Genomic DNA, 26,661 nt, shown 5'->3' on the forward strand with positions numbered 1-26,661 from the left:
TAACAGCTCTATATTCTCATGGTTACTTTGTTTTGAATGAGGAATTCTCCCTGGGTTTACTTGAGGCTCCTCCCATTTGTACGTATTATAAGGGTTTGAAGGCAACAGAGTGTCTTTGCAGAAGTGAAAAATGGCTGTTGTTGAGTCTCTGCTGTATATTCCAGGTGTCGCAGGTACATTACTGGGAGCTTTGCTGTTGTTATTGCTCTTATCTCGCCTTTCCTCAGACTACAAATCTCAGAAAGAAGGGAAAGAGCCACCGGGACCCAAACACTTGCCACTATTGGGAAACCTGCTGACACTTGACCTAACGAGACCTTTTGACAGCTTTTGTGAGGTGAGAACTTTACATAAACACATTCAAACAGTAATAGTATCCTACCATTTTGAGATTTGTTTGTTAATGTCTTTCTCTGTGTTCTCCAGCTCTCTAAGACCCACGGGAACATATTCCAAGTATTTTTGGGTCCTAAAAAAGTTGTGGTATTAGTTGGGTACAAAACCGTCAAAGAGGCTCTTGTCAACTATGCAGATGAGTTTGGGGAGCGAGATATTACACCTGGTTTCAGGATACTTAATAATGGTCATGGTAATAATAACTACATTTTTTGATTTAAATCAGTTGATAATTTTATTAGCCTAGGACACTAGGCTCATTGTCTGATGGTTTTGTGTTGATCAGGGATAATTTTTTCCAATGGAGAGAACTGGAAAGAAATGCGACGTTTTGCTCTCAGCAACCTTCGGGACTTTGGGATGGGCAAGAGAGGAAGTGAAGAGAAAATCATAGCTGAAATTCAATATCTGAAAAGAGAATTTGATAAGTTTGAAGGTACAAGTTGAGACACGAACATGCAATCATGTTTTTAGATCATAAGATCCACTGAGAGACAGTTTGTTGTTTCCTCTTCACAGAGAAACCCTTTGACACGACACAGCCTGTGAACTACGCTGTGTCAAACATCATCTCATCTATCGTGTATGGCAGCAGATTTGAATACACTGACCCTCGATTCACTGAAACGGTCAACAGAGCAAATGAAAATGTCCGGGTTAGTGGATCGGCATCTATGATGGTATGGAAGTAGGATTTATATGTTAACCAGAAATTATTTGGTGACTTTGAATTTTTATTTTATAAATCGTTATTACATTAATTTCTTTCCTCTCTCTGAATATGTACTTATAAGCTATACAATATATTTCCATGGTTGGGTCCGTTCCTAAACAGCAAAAGGATTATTATGAGGAATTTGATGAAAAATAGAGCAGAAATTGTGAAATTAATAACTGGACTGCAGGAGACTCTAAATCCACATGACCCAAGAGGGTTTGTCGACTCCTTTCTCATCCACAAACAGAGTGATGAGGTATGGAAATCACCATGTAGCATAGAAATGCAGGAAAAGTAAAAAGTAATCAGTAGCTTTAATTAGTAAACCAATTTATACTTGCACACAATGGGCCCTATTATACACCCAGCGCAATGCGGCACAAGTGTTTTTGCTAGTTTCAGGTCGACACAGTACCCATTTCCCTGGCCTACGTCATGTTGTTTAAATAGAAAATGCATTTGCGCCCATTTGTGCGCTCATGGGCATGCTGGTCTGAAAATGAGGTGTGTTCAGGTGCATTGTTGGTGTGTTGCTATTTTCAGGAACTCACTATAAGACAGCAACATAGACCAACTCAAGCCTGTTCTAAAGTTTGGCGCAATTTTTTCTTTGTTATTTAAAGAGCGCGTTTCAATTACACCCAAAAAACACCCATTACCCATTAAGCGAATAGGGACAACCTGTTTAAATCATGACCATTTTCCTGTTGTTAAACTAACAAAAGTGGATTTAGACATGCCCTGAGTGCACCTGAACTTTAGATTATGCACTAAGATCATTAAATAGGGCCCCATATGCTAAACTTGCAATGGTTTTTATTTTGAATATATACAGTTTAGTTGAACATTTTGAATGAATTATAATAAAATAAGTACTTTGCAACATTTAGTTTTACTTGTTATTTTGGTAAAAAGGATAACTTTGTGCTTTGTGGATTTGAACTTGTCAGAAATCCGGCAAGAAGGACTCATACTTTCACCATGAGAATCTTCTCATGTCGGTGGGAAATCTTTTTGTCGCTGGTACTGACACCACAGGAACAACTCTGCGCTGGGGTTTGATGCTTATGGCCAAATACCCTCATATACAGGGTAAAAACACAGCAGAGTATTTCCTCAGTGCTGAATGTAAAGGTGTCCAAAGGAACAAATATGTGTTGTATTTGTGTGCAGCTCGAGTTCAGGAGGAGATTGACAGAGTGATCGGTGGACATCAGCCAGTGGTGGAAGACAGAAAGAAATTGCCATATACAGATGCTGTGATTCATGAAACCCAGAGACTGGCAAACATAGTACCCTTGAATCTCCCTCATATGACCAGCTGTGACGTTACCTTCAATGGATACTTCATCAAGAAGGTCAGAGACAAGAAGGAATCATTACATAACCAAATGAATTATAATACAGTACATGTAAAACATATTTATATTTGCTCTTTTCTCTCTATTTTTTAGGGCACCACTGTAGTCCCTTTGCTGACGTCTGTTTTGAAGGATCCAAACGAATGGAAAAAACCAAACAGCTTTTACCCAGAACACTTCCTTGATGAGAAGGGCCAGTTTGTGAATAGAGATGCTTTCATGCCCTTTTCTGCAGGTTTGTTAAAATTCACCCAGTGTTTCGTAGAAATAAATATTTGAATTGTAATTAAACACATTTTTTCTTCTCTCAGGCCGCAGGATGTGTCTTGGAGAGAGTTTGGCCAGGATGGAGCTCTTCCTGTTCTTCACTTCCCTCCTTCAGAGCTACCGCTTCACAACTGCACCTGGAGTGTCTGGAGATCAGCTGGATCTCAAAGGAGTAGTCGGAATAACGTTGAATCCGTCTCCACACAAGCTGTGTGCGATCAGACGCTCCTGATAATTCACACTCAAAACAAATGATGGCTTATTTTAAGTAAGAACTGTCATGATTTAGCTTGATCTGAGTAAATGCACAAAATGTTTATTTTGCAAATAACTTCAAAAACCTGATGAGAAATGTGAAAAAAAAAATCACTTTTTTTGGCATAACTCGTCTGTATGTGTTGTATTTGTTCATTTTTGTATTTGTTGTGATGTAAGAATTTTGTGGTAAAAAAAAGGTAATTTAACAAAAGTTTCTTAATCATTTTCTTAAACATGTTAACACACAAACTATTTTAACAAGATAAGACTACGTTAATATATTAATGTGTATTAGAATAATATTGCTAATGAGATAAACGTAAAGTTATATATATATATATATATATATATATATATATATATATCACTTAATAGCATTTTTGTTCTCACTTATCTATGAAAAAAATTTTATTTCCCACCCTTTGCTATTTGCTAGATCTTGTGCATTTTTTTTATTCATTACTGACAACAAATGTGCTGTACAAAAGCCTTGTCAGATTTGTTAATTTAAGAAAACATAAAATCACTATGGTACAGTAAACGTTTTAAAATAGATAATTGGATGAAAAATCTGTGCTAATCTGGGATTTGAAAATTACAGTGAACCTGTTTAAAAAATTTAATTTTGAACTGTTGCTTTAATTGTAATCTACTGTACATCTACAACAACACTGGTCTCCTCCTCCAAGACCAAATGTAGCCACTCCCACTTCACCTATCCTACATTTGAACTGCACGAGCCTCAAGGTCTTCTGGGTATTGTTCTGTGAACATGGCTCTCATGGAGGCATTTCTTCAGGTTTCCAGCACAGGAACATTAATCTGCTGCTTGCTTCTGCTCTTAGCGGTTTATCTCCTGTTCTTCCGGTCTCAGAGAGACGAAAATGAACCTCCAGGGCCAATACCATTGCCACTTTTGGGAAATCTGCCAATGGTGGACGTCAACAAACCCTATTTGAGCCTGTGTGAGGTAAGTATGAATGAGATCATTACTTTTGAATGACCAGTTCAGCTTTGCTTCGATCAGATTGTTAAAAAACCTGCCTGACAAGTTCCTAAAGAGCATAATTCTGTTTTTCACAGAAAGAAAATATATAATAGTTCAACCAGAATTGACAATTCTATCTTCATTTACTCACTCTTATGTCTTTCCAAACTCGTATGACTCCTTTGTTCCGTGGAACACAGAAGATATTTTGAACTTGCATAAAATGGACTTAACATTGTATGAGTTTGGTTCCAAAACGAAATAAATCCATTTTGGTTAATTTGAGTAAAAAAAAAAAAAAATGTTTTCTTCAAAGATGAAAACCACTATTTTCTGTTTCAAACTTTCACATCTTTAGGTCATAATATCATTAAAATAATAAATCCAGGTTTTGATTTTCAAAGATTTATTAGAAATTACTTGATAAAGTTATTTTTCATATTGAAACTGATGAAAATACACAACATAGTAAGTTGATCCACATATGCCACCCTCTGAACTTGGACTACTGGACTAAAAATATATTCATCAGTCCTCACTCCCAAAATGAATTCAACAGGTCATCTTGTTAATGCTTTAAATTAATTCCAGCAATAAATAAAAATTTCATCATGAACAACAATATCACCTTAAACCACACAATTTTCACAATGACATTTCCCTTACATTCAACCTCCAAAAGTGCAGTCATCTTTGCCATATTACATTCATTTAGTTGACTAATGCTGTATGCTGTCTAAACAAAAACATAAATAGCGTTAATACAAATACTTACCCTGACGAGCTACGCAATATCGCGTTCATAAAATGCGATTCATCTAATGAACGCGATATAGCGTACAGTAGCTTGTCAGGGATGGCATACAGACATACACTGTGCGATTTTCATCCGATTTTTAGCCGAATTCTGACCCGTGCGACTCTTTTTCGGGTCGGGCCGATTTTCAGCATTTTCGTTTGTCGTGCAGTGTTCATGCAGTGTATAAGGGGAAACGAAAGGCGATTAACCTCTCCCGACCGACAATCGATTGGTCGGATGGATTTCTGACATGTCAGAAATTTTGGTCGCTCCTCATTACCTCGACGATCGGACTGTACAGTGAGCACATAAAAATCGTGAGCTTTATTGGATTTACATCACATGCAATCTACTCGTGCGGTGTGAGGTGGTACCTTGCCGAAATCGCACAGAAATCGCACAGTGTATGCCCGGCCTAGTGACACTCACGCGGTGTTTGCATAGTTGATCACAGATGAAGTGAATTAAATGCAACATTTGTCAAAAACACGGCCGTTTCAGAAACGTTTTCATGAGCAACAGAAACACTTTTTATATACTGCTTACTACGGAGCCATCTGTTCAATAAAAAAGTTCAACATACTATTTAAATACTACGTAGCCCGGCACATCACCTGTAAGAGAGAGAGAGAAAAAAACAATCCGTGGTGACAGTTTTGCAGTACATCCCCTCAGTTTCTAAACTGTGCTCACGAATTCTTAAACTGTTCCTTCGGTTTAACAAATTGTGCCCACGGATTAATAAACCGTACCAACGATTTTCCAATCCGTGTGCACAGATTTTGTAAACCGTACCCTTCGGCTTTTGAATCCGTGCGCACGCTTTCGCAATCCGTTCCAACGGATTTATAAACCGTACTCACGGATTCATGTAGCAAGCGCCTACGTGTTAACATACAGTTTTAATTGAATATTATTATGTGGAATAGGTCTACAGCAAAGTGTCTTAAGTGATTCTCTATCGTACGGAGCGCGGCACGTCACCTGTAGGAGAAAAAAATCAATCCGTGGTGACGGTTTTGCAATCCATCCCTTCAGTTTATAACCCATACTCACGAATTCAGAAACTATTCCCTCGGTTTAACAAATCATGCCCACGGATTAACAAACTGTGATCACAAATTTCCAATCCGTGCACTCAGATATTGTAAACCGTACCCACGAATTCATAATCCGCGCGCACGCTTTTTAATAACCTTTTACAGTTTTGGAAATGTTTGTGTAGCCTACTATTCTTTCTTAACATTAAGACTTTTTGGTGATTTTATTACACTAAGCTCCCCCCAAAGTGAGATGCATGCTTCACTGTTAATGTTATTATTAAATAATTAGGCCTATTATAACATTATATTCAGTTAGGAAAGTAATGACAACATAACCGGCACATTATTTGTTTTGTATTGCTTTTTACCTTTTTTCTTCTTCTTTTTACCATTTATTTTAGACTATAAAACACAAGCGGCAGTGTCTTATCCTATTGGTGATTAATGTTAAATAAACGCCAAAAAGCTGATCATGGCCTTATAGGATACTATGAAAAATAGTGTTTAATAAACACAAATGAATCTGCCGGTGCGGGCGGAGCCACAAATCCGTGAGTTTACAAATCTGTGGGAACGGATTGCGAAAGCGTGCACACGGATTATGAATTCGTGGGTACGGATTAAAAAACTGAGGCTATGGTTTACAAAATCTGAGCGCACCGATTGGAAATTCGTGGGTATGGTTTATTAACCCATGGGCAAGATTTGTTAAATCAAAGGAACATTTTAAGAATTCGTGAGTATGGTTTATAAACTGAGGGGACGGATTGCAAAACGGTCGTCACGGATTGTATTTTTTTCTCCTACGGGTGACGTGCCAGTATTCATGAAGGAAAAAATAGTAAGCTAAATCGTGTGCACGTTCTAGGCTACTAATTCGTTCCCTCAATGTACTAAAACGTGCCCACGATTACTATTGCGTTCCCTCGATTTACTATTTAGTTCACTCGATTTATAAATTGTGCCCACAATTTACTAATAAGTTCCCTCGATTTGCTAAATTGTGCGTTTTAGTACATTGAGGGAACAAATTAGTAAATCGTGTGCAAAATTTATTTTTTTTTTCTTGCATGTCATGAACAGGGCTCCGATTTGTGAGCAGTATTGGAATTAGGCTGACCAGACGTCCCGAAAAATTTGGAACAGTCCCGAAATCAAATCTGTTGTCCCGAATCTGGCCCTAATTGTGCCAAAAATTATACTAAAGCAAAATCTAGAGTGGTTATTGTCTGATAAACATTAAAAACTATCTGCGGAGGTTGAGTCGTCCTGCAACCAGCCCCCGCCGGCTGCTCATTGGCTGCAGCATCTTTTTTCTAAGTTCTAAAAAAATACCGTAGGCATCTAGGCACAAATTTAGATATTAATTTATCTAATTAATCTATATGCACAAAGACAATATGACCTTTTTGTCCCCTTTTTGTTTTAAAGCTTGATGAAGAGAGCGCAAGTTACTGCAGCTGCAAGGAGGACAGTGATGCACGCGTATAGGAGTGATTGACAGTTCACGGCACTGTGTACAAAATATACTCTGCTACACAATTATTTCGTTATTTTTGTTTAAGCTTATGATCGTTAGCGTTACAGAAAGGTCTGATTTACGCACTGTTACAACAGTCATTGTTTTTTTGTTTTTTTACAATGACATTTGTGTTTGATTTTAATGTTGTTGTTTTTTGTGGCAGACTACAGACTAATGACAGACTGTTGATCTTTGAATAAAAATGTGTTTAGTTAAGGTTTGAAATTCATTATCTTTTATTATAGGCTACAAAAGTCTAATATCATAAGCCCCCCATCCTGTCACCAAAGACCACAGACAATAAATACATATAAATATAAATAAATACATACATAAATTAAATATGAGAATAAATCATAGACTGTATAAAAACAAGTACATAGTGTCCCTGACGTCACCCCTAGGCTTCCGCAGAGCATTTTTAACGCTCAAAATTAGCCATCTTGGCAGCGCGTCACTATGCATCACATTCCTGGATAATTGAAAATCAGTGTCAACAGTGGCAATCTATCTGTCACTCAAGTGGCCATGCCCTTAATTATGTGGAACATTAAGGCTTTATATAAAAGATGTCATGAAGGGCAAAATATAGCTATATTGACCAAAATTATTTATTGAAGGCTGTAAACATTTTTTTTTCACTGTAAAGTTGGCCATTTTAACATGGGGAGTCTATGGGATTGACTCCCTTTTGCAGCCAGCTTCTAGCGGCCAGTCGATGAATTACAGTTTTAAAGGGTTAGTTCAACCAAACACGAAAATTATGTCATACTGTAATGACTCACCCTCATGTCGTTCCTAACCCGTAAGACCTCTGTTCATCTTCAGAACACAGTTTAAGATATTTTAGATTTAGTCCAAGAGCTTTCTGTTCCTCCATTGAAAATGTATGTTCAGTATACTGTCTATGTCCAGAAAGGTAAAAACATCATCAAAGTAGTCCATGTGACATCAGAGGGTCAGTTAGAATTTGTTGAAGCATCGAAAATACATTTTGGTCCAAAAATAACAACAATTATGACTTTATTAAGCATAGTCTTCTCTTCCGGGTCTGTTGTGAGTGCGACTGCTGTGGCTGTTGAGGTACGACGCTGCTGACGTGTTTTCTGGTGCGCCCGATAACAAAGATAACACGTCAGCAGCATCGTACATCAACAGTCACAGCAGTCGCACTCACAACAGACCCGGAAGAGAAGACAATTTATTAATTTATTTAATAATTTTTTATTTCTGCAGGTACGGTCCTCCATACATAAATGCCTATAACACCTCTTTCAATCTTAATCAGATGGCAAAGCAGTACGGCCCAGTTTTCACAGTCTTCTTTGGTCCAAAGAAAGTGGTTGTGTTAGCCGGCTACAAAACTGTGAAGCAAGCTCTTGTTAATCATGCAGATGAATTTGGAGACAGAGAAATCTCGCCACTGTTCCATGATTTATCTAAAGGGCATGGTAAGATCACCCCAGTCTGATTTTTTTATACTTATTAGCATATGAGTTACATACAATGATGCATAGTTGCGTAACCTGCTACAAGTTTTTGGACACTTCTGGACATTTAAGTCACACTTATAGTAGTCTGTTATTCACATTTTAGATGTCACATTTCACATGGATTAGGTGATGCTCAATCTTTTCTCAGAACCAACTCCACTTTTCTGAACCTCTTTTTAATGTATTTTTAACCAGGTCTCTTTTAATGGACGTATGAATTCAGTTCTGAATATAAAATTTTCCAAGACTTATATTATAAGTCTTTATATTTTATATTTTATATAAGTATTTATATTATTAATGGATTTATATTTTGAAACAATCTTTATTATGTGAAATGTTTTCATTGAAAATATTAAACGTTAAAATGTATTGTAATACCATGATGTTTTGTTATATAATGCAAATATATTTATACAATTTTAATTGTGGCTCAAGTCCCCAAAGCCACTGTATATGCATAAATCTCGCATATGATTTACATTTATGCATTTTGTAGACACCTTTATCCAAAATGACTTGCTTCGCTTAGAAGGTCTTTATTTTTTATAAATTCAAGCATTTCCTAGGAATCAAACCATTGCTAGCACCACAGGAATAAGATTATCTGTAAGATTAATTTTAGAATTGAAACATCTTTGTAGGTATTATATTTACCAATGGAGAGAGATGAGACGGTTTGCTCTCACCAACTTACGAGACTTCGGGATGGGAAAGAAAAAAATTGAGGAGAAAATCATAGAGGAAACATGCCATTTACTAGAGGAATTTGAGAAGTTTGAAGGTAAAGTACAGTTATTAATTCAGCCAATGCTTTTAACAAAGAAAGATGCAACAACACATGATTTATCTTAAAGACACAGTAAGAACGTTACAAAAGTCTCCTTGAAAAAACACATGGAGATAAATACAGCAATGCAGACAGATGTGCTGAACACTACAGCTTGTTATTTTGTAGAAAACCCTTTTGAAACCACACAGCTGATGAACTACGCTGCCTCAAGTGTCATCTGTTCCATTGTGTATGGACGCAGGTTCGAGTATACAGACCCTCAGCTACGGAGTATGGTGGATCGAGCCAATGAGAGCGTCAGGCTGAGCGGGACAGCATCCGTGCAGGTTCTCATATTATTTAAATATAATCAGTGAGAATAGAGATAATTAAGTGGTTTATAATGGCATACAGTATTGCAGTATGGTCATAAATACATCTCTTGGTTTTTGTTCTCCAGCTCTACAACATGTTTCCTTTCTTAGGTCCATGGCTCAAGAATTTGAAACTAATCATGAATAACCTAGCACTCGATGTCAAAGAGATATCAGAGGTGGTGAGCAGTTTACATCAAACACTGAACTCGCAGGATCTCAGAGGCTTTGTGGATTCATTCCTCATCCGCATGCAGAATGCAGAGGTATTTATATAGGTCAATTTGAACTCTTATCTTATCTTGTTTTTGTTTTTTTTTAACTCTATACATCTCTAACGTATCATTTGGTCAGGAATCGGGAGAGAAGAACTCACTTTTCCAGAAGCAGAACCTTATTTTCACAGTCGCCAACCTATTCGTCGCTGGTACAGACACTACTAGTACAACACTGCGCTGGGGCTTGCTGCTTATGGCCAAATATCCACAAATACAAGGTATAATAGAAATTCTTAAAATATTCAGGACAGGAATATTCTGGGTTAATTGTGGCATAATAATAATAATATTTCCACATCAAATGCATTTCCTTTAAAAAATATCTGTGTTAGGGTGAGGCATAATATTAAAACACTTGCTATTCCAATAGTACAGCCACACAACGTGTGTTAACAAGATTTTCTGTTCAAGTTATGTCCACATTTCAAACACTGTAATCATGACAACACAACGCCATAACCATAAAAACAACATGTTTAAAAAAAAAAAACAGCTTTAGTAACCATTCACACAATGCATTTTCACACAAGAGGCAGGGCAGTGGAATGATAAAATAAGTATACTCCATTTTAAAAAGATGCATTCAGCTGTGCTGCCTTTGTATTGTTTTTCCATGTTAACATGCCCGCGATAAACTGATTCACGAACTTGGGAGCTGATTGAGAAGCACCCATTGTTTATAAGCACTTATGTTTGTCTGTGTCTCAGTAAACTCAGTGGTGCACACATTACTGTCCCCAATTTGTCGACATGATACTATGGCATTATCTGTGCAAAATACCGTTTTATGTGTTCTTAAAGGGGTCATATGACTTTGCTATAAAAAAAAACATTATTTGGTGTAATGACTAATGTAATGTAATGAGTTTATGCAGTTTAAGGATAAAAACGCATTATTTTCAACAAACTGTATGTTATTGTTTCTCTTCTATGCCCCACCTTTCTGAAATGTGTCAAAGCTCATTGTTGTGAAAAGCGAATTGTGCTCTGATTGGCCAGCTATTCAGTGCGTTGTGATTGGCCAATCAAAATGTCTCAAGCATGTGACAGAAATGTTATGCCCCCTAACATACTGTGATGCTGTCTCCCAGTATTAAAACTCGTTAACAATGAGCCATTTGTTGCATTCAGTGGGGACATAATTACTGATTATAATGATGCAGATCGGGTTCAGGAGGAGATTGACCGGGTGATTGATGGACGGCAACCGGTATCAGACGACAGGAAGAACTTACCGTATACAGACGCTGTGATCCATGAAACCCAGAGATTTGCAAACATAGCACCCATAAGTATCCCACATATGACCAGCTGTGATGTTCACTTCAATGGATACTTCATCAAGAAGGTTAGCATATTGTTAATTAATATAAGAAACAGAATTATTCCTAATACAACTGCAGATTCCTCCTACACTACCCCATTCCACCAAATTAAAATAATATGTAAAAATAGATAAAAATGAACATACATTTTTAAATGCATAAAATATTCATGCATAAAATAATATTTTGTGAGAAACATTAAGATGCTCTGTTTTTCCTTGAGCAGGGCACATGTGTATTTCCTCTTCTAATGTCTGTGCTGTGGGATGAGGATGAATGGGAAACACCCCAGAACTTTAACCCCCAACACTTCCTGGACAATCAGGGGCGATTTGTGAAGAGAGACGCCTTCATGCCCTTCTCTGCAGGTACAGTTTTCCATCATGCAGGGTTTGATTGTCTTCTTTATTCATGAAATATCCTTTTTAAATGGTCTCAAACAAATGTAGATGGGACAAGGCTTCTGTTTCTATTCCCTGATGAAAGGAAACAAATAGTTTATTTAAAATAGTTTTGATCATTATGATGTGTAGAGGTTAGTGGCCTTCTTTCTCTCTCTCTCTCTCTTTCTCTCTCTCTCAGGCCGCAGGGCTTGTCTTGGAGAGAGTTTGGCCAGGATGGAGCTCTTCCTGTTCTTCACCTCCCTCCTTCAGCGTTTCCGCTTCACTCCTCCTCCAGGAGTGTCTGAAGATGAGCTGGAACTCAGTCCAGCGGTGGGCTTCAGCTTGAACCCGACCCAACATAAACTGTGCGCAGTCAAACGAACTCTTTTACAGTAAAGTTGATGAATTATTTTGCGTTCAAAAAAATACAGCCTGCAATACATTTGTGTTCATTCTTTATATGCAAGGTGAAAGCTCAAAAATCATTATTTCATTTCGTTCAGCATTCACCAAAACAAACAAACAAAAACAACAACAATTTTTTTTTTTTTTTATAAAAAAACACCATGAAAACCATGTCATAATCAAGTTTGTCATTTTTTTGCACTATTTTTTTTTACCTTGCCATTTTGAATCAAAATGGTGTTTGGCAGACTGAAGCCCCTCCCATTCTTTCACTGGATTGCAATCTCAGAGATCTGGCTCCATTCAGTCAACAACCAGAAGATAGAGCCAAAGCCCAGTGTTTTTATTGTTTGACAATCAGTTTCACCTGGATGTACCATACAGTACAGAACAAAAGATCCAAGGATCTACAGTCCTATATGCATTTTAACATGCTGGTAAATTAACTTTTATTATTGCTTTTGGTGTTTTGTTTTATTTTATTTATTACTTTATTACTGTAGCGCTTTGGGTTTATGAAAAGCGCATTACAAATAAAATGTATTATTATTATTATTATGATTTCTGTATAGCATATTAAATTTAAGTCATTATACTGAATTTCTAAGGACAAGATAAGACATAAAGGTGTTTACAAATAAGAATAAGAAATCTATAAGGAGTTATACATTTACATTCTTATATTTAATTGGGCAAGATCTAGTTTCAAGATTTTTTCATCTACTTTATATCTAGTTTTCAAGTTGAGTACAAATGTGTCTGTGTATTTTTGAGACTTTGGGGCCCCCTACAGTTAAGATAATATTTAACTAAATTTCGCATACATAAATGTAAATTCAGTAAAATCCAACCTTTGTTTTGGTTCTTAAAAATAAATATAAATTATATTTTATCAAGACTGTTTATCATTAACCTATTTACTTGATTTGCCTACCCCCTGGCTGTGTGCTTTTTTGTATGTGTTATTGCAGTTCTGATTACATTGACTATGTCTGTACTTTTCATAAAATGTAATAACAATAATAATAATGGTGTATTCAAAATTATTTTTAGTTAATTCTTTTGATTAATGTCTGTTAATCATTAATCACACTTTTTTTTAGTTTTATTTTTTCTCTTTCAAAAACAAACATACATATATACTTAACGTCAAACAGAACATAAACAAAAATATACATATAACAAAAAGATACATATAACAAATATACATCATGAAGGGTAAAAAAATAAATTTTACACATAACATTTTTCAATATGAAAGGTGTTTTTATACATTTCTTGTTCCTAGTGATTGAAATCAATGATTCATAAAATATTTTAAGTTCTTTACAGAAAAATCATAAAGAAGGGAGTAATGGACATTATTTTTGCTTTATGGAACTTCTCAAGAAGATTTATCATCTTCAAAATGTTATCAGCTACATCTGATCCAGTGTAACAATTAAAAAAAAAAAGGATCATAGATTCATTTATTTTAATTATTTTATCAAATATATCAAAAACCAGCATATATACATGCTTCCAAAAGTCTTCGAAATATTTACAGTTACAAAATAAATGTGTAAGGGGTTCATTTTCTAAATTACAAAAAGAACATTTTAGTGAGACATCTTTTCTAAACTTGATAATAAATGTGTTACATGGATAGTACCTATGCAGTATCTTAAAATGTATTATTGCATATGCATTTGCCTTATTTGGCAGTAAAAATGTATTAGTTGCTGACCCTATTTTCTCAGTCGAAGGTAAGAAGAAGAATTGTTTCAAATTTGATGAGTGCTTTGGGATAACAGCTGACATCATGAGTAAGACATTTTCTAATATGTGAGTTAATACACTTAATATCCATCATATTAATACCTCCAATAACAAAGATTTGGAATTTGTCAGACCACTGAATTATAACTGAGATGTATTTTCACAAGGTAAAGCAAATTAGGGGAAATGCTTTTCACAACCAAATTATAATCTCTACAGGAAGATTCAATCCCTGAGAAAGAAACAAATTGCTGATGAGTATAAATCTCAACAATAGTATTCAGTAAGTCTGAAATAAATATAATCCCCTTATCAAATCATTCTTTTTTTTAATATACTCTTGTTTTTAGACAATACAAATTGGTTATTCCAAAGTATGCATGTATGTGAAGAAAAATTTTGCTTAAAGGCTATTTTCCATGCTTCTAGTGATTGCTTAGGCAAATTAGATAATTTTATAAAGTATACTGTGTTTGAAGTCACATGATAGTAGAAAGGATAACCCACCTCACTTTTCAAAAAAACAAGTTGGCGATATAAAACTATATAGATTTACTCTGGGCCAAGCAATGTTTAATCCAACTGATTTTAAAAATAATATTAAGAGTGCTAAAATCAAGGACAGTACTAATACTGTCTAAACTAATAATAGTTTTTCTTTTCACATATTCAGTGCTATTTTTCCAAAAAAACTTAAATAAAGCCCTGTCAATATCAAAACACATTTTAGGGTTGACATACAAAGACAGAGCATGATATACCAGCCTCGAAATTCACTCAGCCTTGGAGAGCAGAACATGCCCATGGATAGTCAGATTCCTTTGAGACCAGCAATTAAAAACTGTTTTTGCTTTAAGTAAATATTTAGAAACTTTGATTAAATTCTTTCAGATGAACATTTATGAATTATTATACCAAGATATCTAACAGTTAGTTTTACCTTAATTCCACATACATCTGATATACCAGAATGATGAATTGTCATAATCTCAGATTTATACTGGTTAACAGAAAGGCCAAAGGAATGCGAACACATTTTTAAAGCTTCTAATATAATAGGGACCTGCCTTTCGTCTTTTAGGAAAATACATGTGTCATTGACAAGTTAACTAATAGAAATAGTGCAGTCTGCAATTTGGATGCCCTCAATATTAGAGGGTGACACGGGACTGGATTTTCAAATCAGTCCCGTCCCATTCCCGCAAAAAAAATTATAAGTATAAGAAGTATAAAGTCGCTAATAAAAGTCATCTACAAATTTCTTGAAACTTTGGTTTCATCGGAAGAGCCATTGGTACCAGGACTGAGATCCTTTTTAATTCACCTCTTCTTTTTTCTAAATTAAATTAAGTAAAAAAAAAAAAAAAAAGTAGAATTTCTTTCTCTAAATTCTAACCATTTACCCCATGATCTAACAAATGCACATTTGGCCTTCTCTGCATAAACAACATCAAGATCTTCCTTCAATAAAAATAACTTCTCCTTGTCCTGCTCACTAGAAGAGGACAGACATAATATATTATTTATTTTCTTTATAATTGCAGAACTTCTCAACTCCTTTGCCTTAGAAAGCTGTTTGCCAAACTGTATAGAGAATTTCCAACACTCAAACTTAGAAAGTTCCCATTTTGCAATAGCAGACCCTGAGTTAGCTTTAAAATGTTCTATTATATTTTAAATACCTGAACAATCTAGAGGATTTTGTAAAAAAGAAGTATTCAGTTTTCAGTTTCCTGGACGTCTCTGAAAACTATTATGAGTCCCGGATATTTCAAGTGTCAGTACAGATAAGGGCAGATGAGGCTGAAAAATGGTAACTTTATTATCAGAAAAGTGTCCAGAAAATCCAAAAACCCAATTCAGGAAAAAATAGCTCAGGAAAAGCAATCCACCACAGTGAGAATAACAGTATTGCCACTGGATTGAGGGAGTCCAACCACGAAATCCAGCACAATATGGGACCAGGGACGGGATGGGATGGCAAGTGGCATTAACAGATCAGCGTGAGGAGAATTAGACGATTTATTTTGAGCACAGACCGAACAAGCCCCCATGAACCAGCTAATGTCCTCCGCCATGGCAGGCCACTAAAACCGCTGGTGGGTGGCAGCCAGCGAACTTCTCACTCCTGGATGGAACATGATCCTGAAGGAGTGACCCCACTGGAGAACGGTGGAGCGGAACGACTCGGGCACGAAGAGCAGACCTGTGTGACACCCCACGGGCACCCCAACTCCCTCCTGTGCTCGTCTGACAAGCTTCTCGATTCCCCGGGTAAGCGCCCCCAGTACGCATCCCAGAGGTATTATAGTGTCGGGGGGCAGATCGCCTGGAAAGCGAAAAGACGTGACAGTGCAACTGGTTTAACGTTTTTGGACCCGGGTCGTTGACAAGTGCTTGAAAGACCGCTGGGACATTGGATAAGCCGAAGGGAAGAACCTGATATTCAAAGTGCCCACGAGGCGTGTTAAACGCGGTCTTCCATTTGTCCCCCTCTCTGATCCGTACGAGATGGTAAGCATTGCGAAGATCCAATTTGGTGAAAAACTCGGCCCCCTGCAAGAGATCAAAGGCCGATGACATCAATGACACTGGTACCGGTTCTTAACGGTGATGTCATTCTGCCCTCGATAGTCTATGTAGGGGCACAGAGAGCCATCCTTCTTCAACCCCGCTCCGGCCGGAGAAGAAGAGGGACGAATAATACTGGCTGACAGAGAATCACTTAAATACCTCTCCATTGCTTCACACTTGGGCGCGGAGAGAGCGTACAACCGTCTGCGAGGCGGAGAAGTACCAGGAAGGAGATCGATGGCACAATCATACGGTCGGTGGGGATGAAGAGATACAGCCTGGGACCTGCTGAAGACCGCCCGCAGATCGTTGTAACAAGCCGGGACCCGAGAAAGATCCGCCTTCTCCTACTGTAGGGAAACAGAAACAGAGAACGGGGAGGGAGCAGACAAAACTGCTTGTCTCCACCTTGGAAACTTCTGAAGTGTAGGTTCTAGGTTGTAGAGAAAACACCACCTCGCACTGAATAAGGAATGATTTACAATTAGTAGGCTCACCAGCATACGTGGGGGGGCTATTCACTCTCGGCTCAGAGGAGAAAGTGGACGGGAGAGGCACAGGGGGTGGAGAGGCAAAATCTTCTTAAGTGAGATGATCGAGTCGACCCACCAATTCAGCGATTTGAGCCAACAGGGAGTCTACAGAGTGACGGGTGGAAGACAGTTCCATCTCATGCCGGCCCAGCATTGCTCCCTGATGATCCAAAGCAGACTGCCAAGTTGAGACTTCCAGTGGGTCCATTCTTGGTCAGTGTATGGTGTCAGGACAGATAAGGACCCAAGAGCAGATGAGGCTAAAAACTGGTAACTTTAGGTGGTGGTGTCCACTATGGTTTCTTCAGAGGTGGCGACACATGCTGCAGAACCTCAAGAGGCTGCAGCACTCACTTCAGCTCCTCCCCAGCAACTCACTTTCATCCTGTTATGTCACTGTCAAAGCAACCATTGATGAACAATGTTTGTATTAATGAACTCCCTCTTTTTTCTGTGGGTACTGCTGTAGAACTTCCAGAGGTGGCAGCATCCACTGCAGAACCTCCAGAGGTGTTTGTTAAAACTTGCATCTATCTACGTAGTACTACATTGTGGTTTACAACATTAAATAATAAAAGTGTCTGCTAAATGAATAAAGGCAAGGCAAGGCACCATTGTGCAGCAGCAAGCATCACAAAAAAAAGATCCTCAAGGTTGATCTAGGTAAATGTGTGCAAATGTATAGGGCCCCTTTCCTATATTTGCTCGTGGACCCCAATTCACTAAACTTGTATTTATACTCGGGACATTCCCGAATGGGTAACATTTCTTTCACAGGACATTAAAAGTACAAAAAATGCATGAAAATGAAATCTAAAATACAATTTATTTGGGCTACTATCTGAAATTCCTCCCACATTATTCTGCTACTACTGCCCCACTACGGCGACTGCTGCATAAGAAGAAGCTCAAGGTCCAGCTCACCACAGCCCCAGTATTGGCATACTTTGAAATCTTCAGCACCACCTGGGTGACCTGCGATGCTTCAGCTACAGCCATAGGAGCAGTGCTGTCACAGACCCAGCAGGGTGTTGAGAAGCCCATCACATTTGCACCGTCACAGGCCCTCAATCAGATGGAGCAGCGGTACTCAGTGGGGTACTGAGGCTACACCGCAGCATTTTCCATAATAGAGCAGGAGCTGTCCTGCTGGAACGAAACCTGTGTGGCACGCACCTTTAACACAGTCATCCCTAGCAGTGTGTAAGGCATTCTTCTTCTTCTTCTTGCATTATGGTGGATCGCATAATTATAAGTGCATTACCATCACCTATCTTTCAAGTGGACCATTGCCACTCCTAATTGAGATTGTCAATGGTCCATTTGGCAGTAATGGACTTACAAGTCTGCTGGCACCATTGTTCAGCAGGAAGCATCATGACAAAAAAGGAACCTCAAGGTTGATCTAAGTAAATGCAGTCAAATGTATAGGGTCCCATTCCTATATTTGCCCCCAATTCATTAAATCTGCCCCTGAATTTAATTATACTTGGGACTTCCCAAATGGGTAACATTTCTCTCCCCAGGACATTAAAAGTACAAAAATGCATAAAAATGATTTCTAAAATACAATTTATTATTAGAGAAGTGTCTTCACAGGGACGTGAAGCATTAGCCTGCATTAGCCGCGCTTTCACCCTAAGGACAGATCACCAGGCCCTGACTGCACTACTTTCCACATCTGGGAAAGGCCTCTGAGTCAACACCATGGCTAATGGTGGCATCGAACGCTTCCATCAGTCACTAAATGCACTTCCTCATCAGACACTGCTGCACTACAGGGCCACCCAACACTCTATGACGGGGGTCTCTCCAGCTTTCCTCATGCTTGGCTGTGAGCTTCACCTTCCCCTTGACAGGCTCAGCCCCGCACTGCCTCAGGAACCACTACCGAGAGTCAGGGCCTCTGTCACCCGCCAGCAGAGGAGGATGAAGCAGAAATTAGATTTCTTAGCATGCGTTAAAGTCCCTGACATAAAGACTGTAGTGATATCTGATTAGTGAGATCGCTACTGAGTGAGCCACGCCCCTAAGCAGTGGGTTTTGACACTGTGCGAGTGTTCAATAAAGTTCAGTTTCATACCTACTATGCTGTGTGATCAGTACGCTGTCTTGGCTCATCCCTGAACGCAACATGGTGTCAGAAGCGGCTAGAACAGTCTCCAACAAATGATAAACTGTTGAATAAGACGATAAACGCTGCGGCAACAGAAATGCTAAAGTAAGAGCGTAGTTTATGCTGTTTCCAACAAGAAAAAAGGAAGGTCAGCAAGCGGATCAGCGCGCGCTTACCCACCGCATCGTAAGTTAACAGCGGGGGAGGGGTGCGGTCGCCAGGCAACCGGGGTGCAGGCATTGGCAAAAAGGCCCACAGAAGTGTATTATGATTTAATGTACAAATGCTGAATAAATCGCAGAGGTTCGGAAAGATCTTCAAAAAGAAACAAAAATAAAACCAATAATAATAATCTACAAAGCAAATGGAGGAATTACCATCGCCTATATCTTCATATCAAATCCGACCTCCTGATCCATTTGATTTTACAAAGCATAATGACTTTGAAAGATGGCTCAGACGATTAGAAAAATTCAGAGTTGCAAGTAATCTTGCACAAGCATCAGATTTGCACCAAGTTAACACACTGATTTATTGTTTGGGAGACAAAGCCGATGACATTTTGTGCAGATTGGCCATGACAACAGAAGAGCGTGGAAAGTATGAAACTGTGCAGAATATTTCACTGGCAAAAATAAATGTGATCTATGAGAGAGCAAAATTTAACTCCAGGAAGCAAGAGCCAGGTGAACCAGTTAAGGATTTTATCACTGCACTGTATTCATTGTCAGAACGCTGTGCTTTTGGAACTTTGAGAGACAAACTTATTAGAGATCGAATTGTTGTCGGGTTGAAAGATGTCAAACTGTCAGAGCGCCTTCAACTACATGCAAACCTAACTTTGGAGAATGCTATAACTATGGCCAGGCAGAGTGAAATGGTGAGAAAAAAGCAGGCAGAACTTAGGCATGAAGAGGACGAAGAAGACCTAAAGCTAGAGGCTGTACACAAAGAAAAATACAGACAGGATTCGTCCAAAAGGTCAAACAAGTCAGGAAAAGGCAGAAATTGGACAAGTTTCCAGAAAAATGGTAAAGAGTCTGTCACTGTCTGTCACTGTCTGTCATCAGTGCAATAGGACAGGCCATTACATGAGCCAATGTCATTCAAATACAGTGCTTCATGAGGTTAAAGAGGACTGTGAAGGGCAAGCATTCCTCGGAGCTGTTGATTCAAATACTCAAGGCTGGTGCACAACCGTTCATATCTTGGAACAGCCTGTGGAACAGATGTCACGGCGATACCTGAATCAGTCTTCTCACAGCTTACCTCAAATAGCAACACTGGTCTGAAGAAAAAATGAAAAACAATGATGGGACCAGGAAAGCATGTCCTAGATGTGAAAGGGGTATTTTAAACCAGCATCTCTAGAAATGAGAAAAAAATAGAGGAAGATATCTATGTGGTCAAAAATCTATTCACACAACTCCTGGGCAGACATACCATTGAAAAACTTAGCCTCATTGCAAGACTGGATAATGTCACGGAATGTCAGTGGCTAGAGAAATTTCCAGAACTTTTCACAGGTTTAGGTGAGCTGAAAGAAGAGTACTGTATCAAGTTACAGCCCAATGCAACACCCTACTCTGTTAATGTAGCAAGACGGATCCCAGTATCATTGATGGAAAAAGTTAAAGAGGAGTAATCCAGGATGGAGAAGCTTGATATCATCAAGAAGGTAGAGGGATCTAGTGACTGGTGTTCGGGTATGGTTCCAGTACTTAAGCCTGACAACACGGTGAGAATTTGTGTTGACCTGACCAAACTGAACAGTGCTGTCAGACGAGAGAAGTTTATTTTGCCGTTAGTAGACCACACACTAGGCCAGTTGGGCAGAGCTAAAATTTTCACAAAGATAGATGCCAATTCTGGATTTTGGCAGATCCATTTGGCTGAAGAGTCTCAACCATTGACCACCTTCATTACGCCATATGGGTGGTATTCCTTTAAGAGGCTTCCGTTTGGTTTCTCCAGTGCTCCAGAGCTGTTCCAGATGAGAATGTGTCAGATTTTGGAAGGACTAGATGGAGTAGCATGTCACATGGATGACATCCTCATATATGGAAGTTCTCCTGAGGAACATGATATCATACTTGATGCAGCATTAAAGAAGCTCCAGAGTGCTGGCCTAATGCTTAACAGAAAGAAGTGTGAATTTGCAAAGAGAGAAGTCAAGTTCTTAGGCCACAAGCTGACCTCAGATGGATTACAGCCCGATCCAGACAAACTGGCTGCAGTTCAAAATATGCGTGAACCTACCAATGTGTCTGAGGTACGCAGCTTTCTTGGAATGATAAACCAATTAGGGAAGTTCATTCCAGACCTGGTTGAGAAAACAAAGCCTTTGCGAGACCTCCTCTCACAGAAAATCTGTGGTCCTGGGACACACCACAGCAGGAGTCATTTGCATTGCTAAAAAAGAGCTTATCACAATGCCAACTTTAGCACTCTTCGATCCGAGCAAGAAAACTAATGTCGCAGCGGACGCATCATCCTTTGGTCTCGGAGGAGTGATTTTTCAAAAGTCCAGTGAACCCATTGCGTATGCATCTAGAGCATTATCTCCAATGGAGCAGAGATATGCTCAAATAGAGAAGGAGACACTAGCTCTTGTTTGGGCATGTGAACATTTCAGCTGCTATCTCATGGGGAAACATTTCCTTCTCGAGACGGAGCATAAGCTACTTCTGAGCTTACTAAGCACAAAACATCTGGATGATTTACCACCAAGGCTGCGAAGGTTCAGAATGAGACTTATGAGATATTCTTACGAGATCAGCCATGTTCCAGGGAAACAATTCACAACTCCAGACACGCTTTCAAGGATGCCCTCTATGAGTGCTGTAACGGATGCTGACTCAACTCTCATTGAAGACACAAATATTTACCTCTCCCAAATAGGGAAAAGTTTCCTTGCTTCAAAGAGCCGCCTAGATAACATTCGACAGGAGTTAAAGAAAGACCCTGTATGCAGCCATGTAATGAGGTTCCATGAGTATGGATGGCCGGGAACGATGCAGGCCAACGACAAACTCAGACCTTACTGGTTGGAAAGAGACATGATTTCTATCCTTGATGGACTGCTTCTACATGGAACAAGGTTGATAATCCCTGCCTCGCTCCAAAGTTCAGTTCTGCTTCACATTCATCAGGCACACCAAGGAATTGAAAAATGTCACCAAAGGGCAAGACAGTCTGTGTGGTGGCCCGGCCTGAGTTCCCAATTGCGAACTATGGTGCAACAATGTGATGAATGTAGAAAGGCTTCCACGATGACTGTAGAACCGCTACAACCTACAGATTTTCCATCGTATCCATCGCAGAGAGCAGCTACAAGACTTGTTTGAGCTAAAGGGGAAGAAGTACCTTTTAACTTCCTCTGAAACCATTATTGAACATCTGAAAGCAGTGTTTGCACGGAATGGGGTGCCTGAGATACTAATATCTGACAATGGGCCACAATATAGCAGCGCCGATTTCAGGGAGTTTTCGAGGGAGTATCCAACGGTTTGAATCCAGTCTACGTGCTCGCACAAGAAATTCATACAACAAGAGTCATAGAGCTAGATCTCTATCACCACTGAAACCTGGACAGACTGTTTGGATTGGGGACCAATCTATCTCTGGGAAAGTGATCAGACAGCAGGCCCCAAGGTCGTTTGTCGTGAAAACCTCACAGGGTAAAATTTGCCGCAACAGACGTGCATGAGTACACAATGTTTAAAAAAAAAAACACAGATATTGTACAGTAATGTGAAAGAAAAAAATGTGATAAAAGATGTTCTCAAAGCAATAATTATATTTTATATTAGAGAAGCATGGCATGTGCTTAGAATTGGTTAAAATGGTTACAGTATGTTTATTATTCTACAAATAGTAACACTTTGGGGTTCACAAAGTTCATTGTTTTGGGAAGGGGAGATGTAGTGATATCTGATTAGTGAGATAGCTACTGAGTGAGCCACGCTCCTAAGCAGGGGGTTTTGACACGTACAGGTTTTCGTACCTGCTATGCTGTGTGATCAGTACGCTGTCTCGGCTCATCCCTGAATGCAACAAAGGCCACATATTGGGTCAGGGTCCACAGGCCCCACAGAGACAACAAACTCGCTTTATATTGGTCTGCTCGTCTCCAAATTACAGATCAGTTGGGCCCAGCCACCTTCTTGCTCAGCGACGGCACACAGTGGCATGCAAGCCCATTTTGCAAAGTGCCGCCCCAGCAAATACAACAGGGGTTACATCTCAAGCAACACCCCCAGCTTGCCAGGAAACCCCAACGCTTCAGCTGTTACCTCAGATAGCTCCTGCACAGGCTCCAGACATACTTATCAACCTGCCAGCTGAGATGTGTGTGCATAAAACGAATACAGAGGGAAATCAGCTTTGACTTTTTTCTTTCCTTTTTCAGCAGGGATGTCTTTGTACATAATAAACTTTTAACCTCAGATAAACAGGTAGAACAAAAGCAGTGTGCAAATTTAGAACACATAGATCTCTTCATGGAGGAGTAAGTTGTTCTATTTAAACTGATTCAGCTGAGATCAACATAGCACAAGTTGAATGCTCATAACTCTGTTATTGTTTAAACTATTTTGCTCCTGCCCCAAAAATTCAGGTCAATGTGTACAAAGTACACAGTGGAAGATTGCTGTTCTTGCCTTATACAAGACTGTAAAGCAAGCTCTTATGAACAAGGCTGATGAATTTCATAAATCATATAAAATATATAAAATGTAATTGATCGAAATACGCAGGGAAATGTCCATTTTAGTAACACTATAGCATTAAAAATATATTTTTATAGTTGCTAATCCCAGTCCTACCTCTAAACCTAACCATAACCAGGCTCTTTCTTATAAATATGCAGAGGATAAAGAAAAACATGATATACAGATAAATCACAATAATTTATTTACTGCAAAACTGTCAACAGCAGTAAAATAATAAATAATTGGTCTAGCATTGGTCTAGCATTCTGTCTCACTGTGATAAGAAGCAACATGGAACCACAGAAGCTAGCTGTTTCAAACACTACTGATGTTATATTGTGATTTTGGAGCAAAACGATATTAGTCTCATAAATTATCATGTTTGACTCTATGTTAAGCAAACATACAACTGCAACATACAAGATTCAAGATTCAAGATTTTTATTTGTCACATACATGGTTATATGGAGAGCATATGACCAGCAGTGAAATGTCAGTCAGGTCCACTCCATGGACAGTGCAATTATTAAAGAATACAAACAGAAGAAAATGATATATAAATATGGTATAGAAACAGTAAGATAAAAATGTAAGAATAAAATAAAATGCTTATAAAATCAAATGGGCAGGACAGTATACTGCAGACTTAAATATTAAGATTAACGGAAAAGTACAGTACAAGAGAAGAATGTGCAAACAGGTTATATAGGGTATTTACATAGCAAGTGACCATGTTAGTATATTTTACTGGTAATATTTTACAACTTACTGGTAATTAAGTGAAATCATGTAGAAGTTAAGACACTGAGTTTGAGTTTAGGAGCCTGGTGGCCTGGGGAAAGAAGCTCCTCCTAAGTCTCTTAGTTTTTGCCATCAGGCTGCAGAAGTGCTTACCAGATGGCAGCAAAATGAAAAGACAGTTATCAGGGTGGTTAAAATCCTCTGCTTTTGCAGCATTTGAGTTAGATGTCCTGCAGCGAGGAATTAGCAGTACATGGGATGCTCTCAGCTAAGTGCACAACTCTCTGCAGGGCTTTGCAGTCTTGACTGGAGCATAGAAAAAGGAGCAACTGCTTTATTTTGAAAAGTACATTCACGTACAAGATTATGTGGTTGTTTTAAAAAAGGGCAAAAGCAAAAAAGGGTAAGTGAGGGTTTAAAGAAAAAAAAAAGGTTTAAAACAGTCTAAATAGAATTGTGCAAGTAAAACAAATATGTGGGGTATGGGTAAGGTTGGCCATCGTTTTAATTTTTATGATTCCGATTATTGTCAATTCCTAACTTCAATTCCAATAAAGTAAACATAATAATAATAATAATAAATAAAGATAAAAAATCTTATAGGGTTGTCAAAATAGCAAATTATTAATTAATTAATTATATTCTAATTATATTCAAATTTAAAAAGCATAATTTCAGTTAGGGAGAAGAAAAGCTTTTGGCTTCTCTCCTGAGGCCACATAGGGTTCATCGAGCAAAATTTTACTAATGCACGTTTATTCAAAGCATAAGAAAACATGACTGTGGAAACAAATACATAATATTTAAAATAATGTTAATAAACAAATGTATAATTAATTCAGTTGCTTAAACAACTATAAACAAAACAGCGTCATGTATGCATGTATAGTTATTTAACTAAGTATTTTTAACTTTGTATTTACAAAGGGCAGAAAGCCAGTCACACATGAATAAATTTTTTTATTTAAAAACATGAGATGGAGGTGAATAGGGAACAAAAACCCACCATAAAGTCTTGAGATATGTTTTTAAAAAGTAGAACTTACATAAATTTTACATGACTTTCTAAACATGTGGCTCTCTTGTGCGAGACGCGAGTCCAACGGTGTCCCTCTGGAAAATGTGCAAAATATGTGTTCTGTGTGAAATAGTACTTGGTTTCAGTTTTGATGTAAACAAGATCTCCACATTGATGTTCTCTTTTTTTTTCTTCTAGGGGCTTCAACTGGATAAGCTAACATTAACCTTATAATGGAATGACACTTACATTGTCATCACATCTCGTGCTCCAATGATAAAGGTCAAGTATACTTCAGCCATCCACATTATGTCATTTTCGTCATCCGATTGCAGGCAATTTTTGGAGACCACGCGGACGGTGAGCATACGTGAGGTGAATGATGAGACAGAAGTGGTACTGCATGTCGAGCTCGACCGCCTTTGAAAGTTGTGCAGATGCGGCTGTGTGCGAGACGAGACGAAACTGAACACGGAATGTGAAGTATACCCAGGAATTATAAGCCAGCCTCCTTAATGTACACCTAAAATTCTTATTAAATGGTGTTTTCTGTCTTGTGAGTTACAGTGTTTTGTACGTCTTCATCGCATCTACCTGTCTTTAAGCATGCATACAGTCATGAGTTTCTGCATGAGCAGAAGCAGTAGAGGGGTAAGCACAGAGTTATCCAGGCTAGGCTAACCCACACAAGCCAGCTATCCCCACCATCGCACTGGCTAATATATGCTCAAGCCACAGGGGGGCCTCAGTTTGTTTCTAAATTTTGGAGAGAATTTTGTAAATTACTGGGGGCGATGGTTAGTCTTTTTTCTGGATTTCATCCTCAG

The 26,661-nt window shown here is 38.5% G+C and overlaps 2 protein-coding genes across 2 annotated transcripts; both read left to right on the forward strand.

The window, feature by feature from the left end:
• On the forward strand, positions 1 to 12,517 carry LOC132149747 (cytochrome P450 2K1-like). Its single transcript, XM_059559152.1, has 16 exons — positions 1 to 337; positions 427 to 589; positions 683 to 832; positions 916 to 1,076; positions 1,191 to 1,370; positions 2,065 to 2,206; positions 2,288 to 2,472; positions 2,569 to 2,710; positions 2,787 to 2,973; positions 9,490 to 9,629; positions 9,804 to 9,964; positions 10,078 to 10,257; positions 10,346 to 10,487; positions 11,433 to 11,617; positions 11,821 to 11,962; positions 12,177 to 12,517. Exons 1-16 carry the CDS (start codon positions 131 to 133, stop codon positions 12,371 to 12,373), a joined length of 2,664 nt encoding a protein of 887 aa, XP_059415135.1. The 5' UTR covers positions 1 to 130; the 3' UTR covers positions 12,374 to 12,517.
• On the forward strand, positions 3,741 to 9,035 carry LOC132149601 (cytochrome P450 2K1-like). The gene is made up of 2 exons (XM_059558985.1): positions 3,741 to 3,970; positions 8,641 to 9,035. The coding sequence occupies exons 1-2, from the start codon at positions 3,773 to 3,775 to the stop codon at positions 8,821 to 8,823; spliced, it is 381 nt and encodes a 126-aa protein (XP_059414968.1). The 5' UTR covers positions 3,741 to 3,772; the 3' UTR covers positions 8,824 to 9,035.
• Positions 12,518 to 26,661: the final 14,144 nt, after the last annotated feature.

The sequence above is a fragment of the Carassius carassius genome, chromosome 9, assembly GCF_963082965.1.
Source record: "Carassius carassius chromosome 9, fCarCar2.1, whole genome shotgun sequence".
Classification (NCBI taxonomy): Eukaryota; Metazoa; Chordata; class Actinopteri; order Cypriniformes; family Cyprinidae; genus Carassius; species Carassius carassius.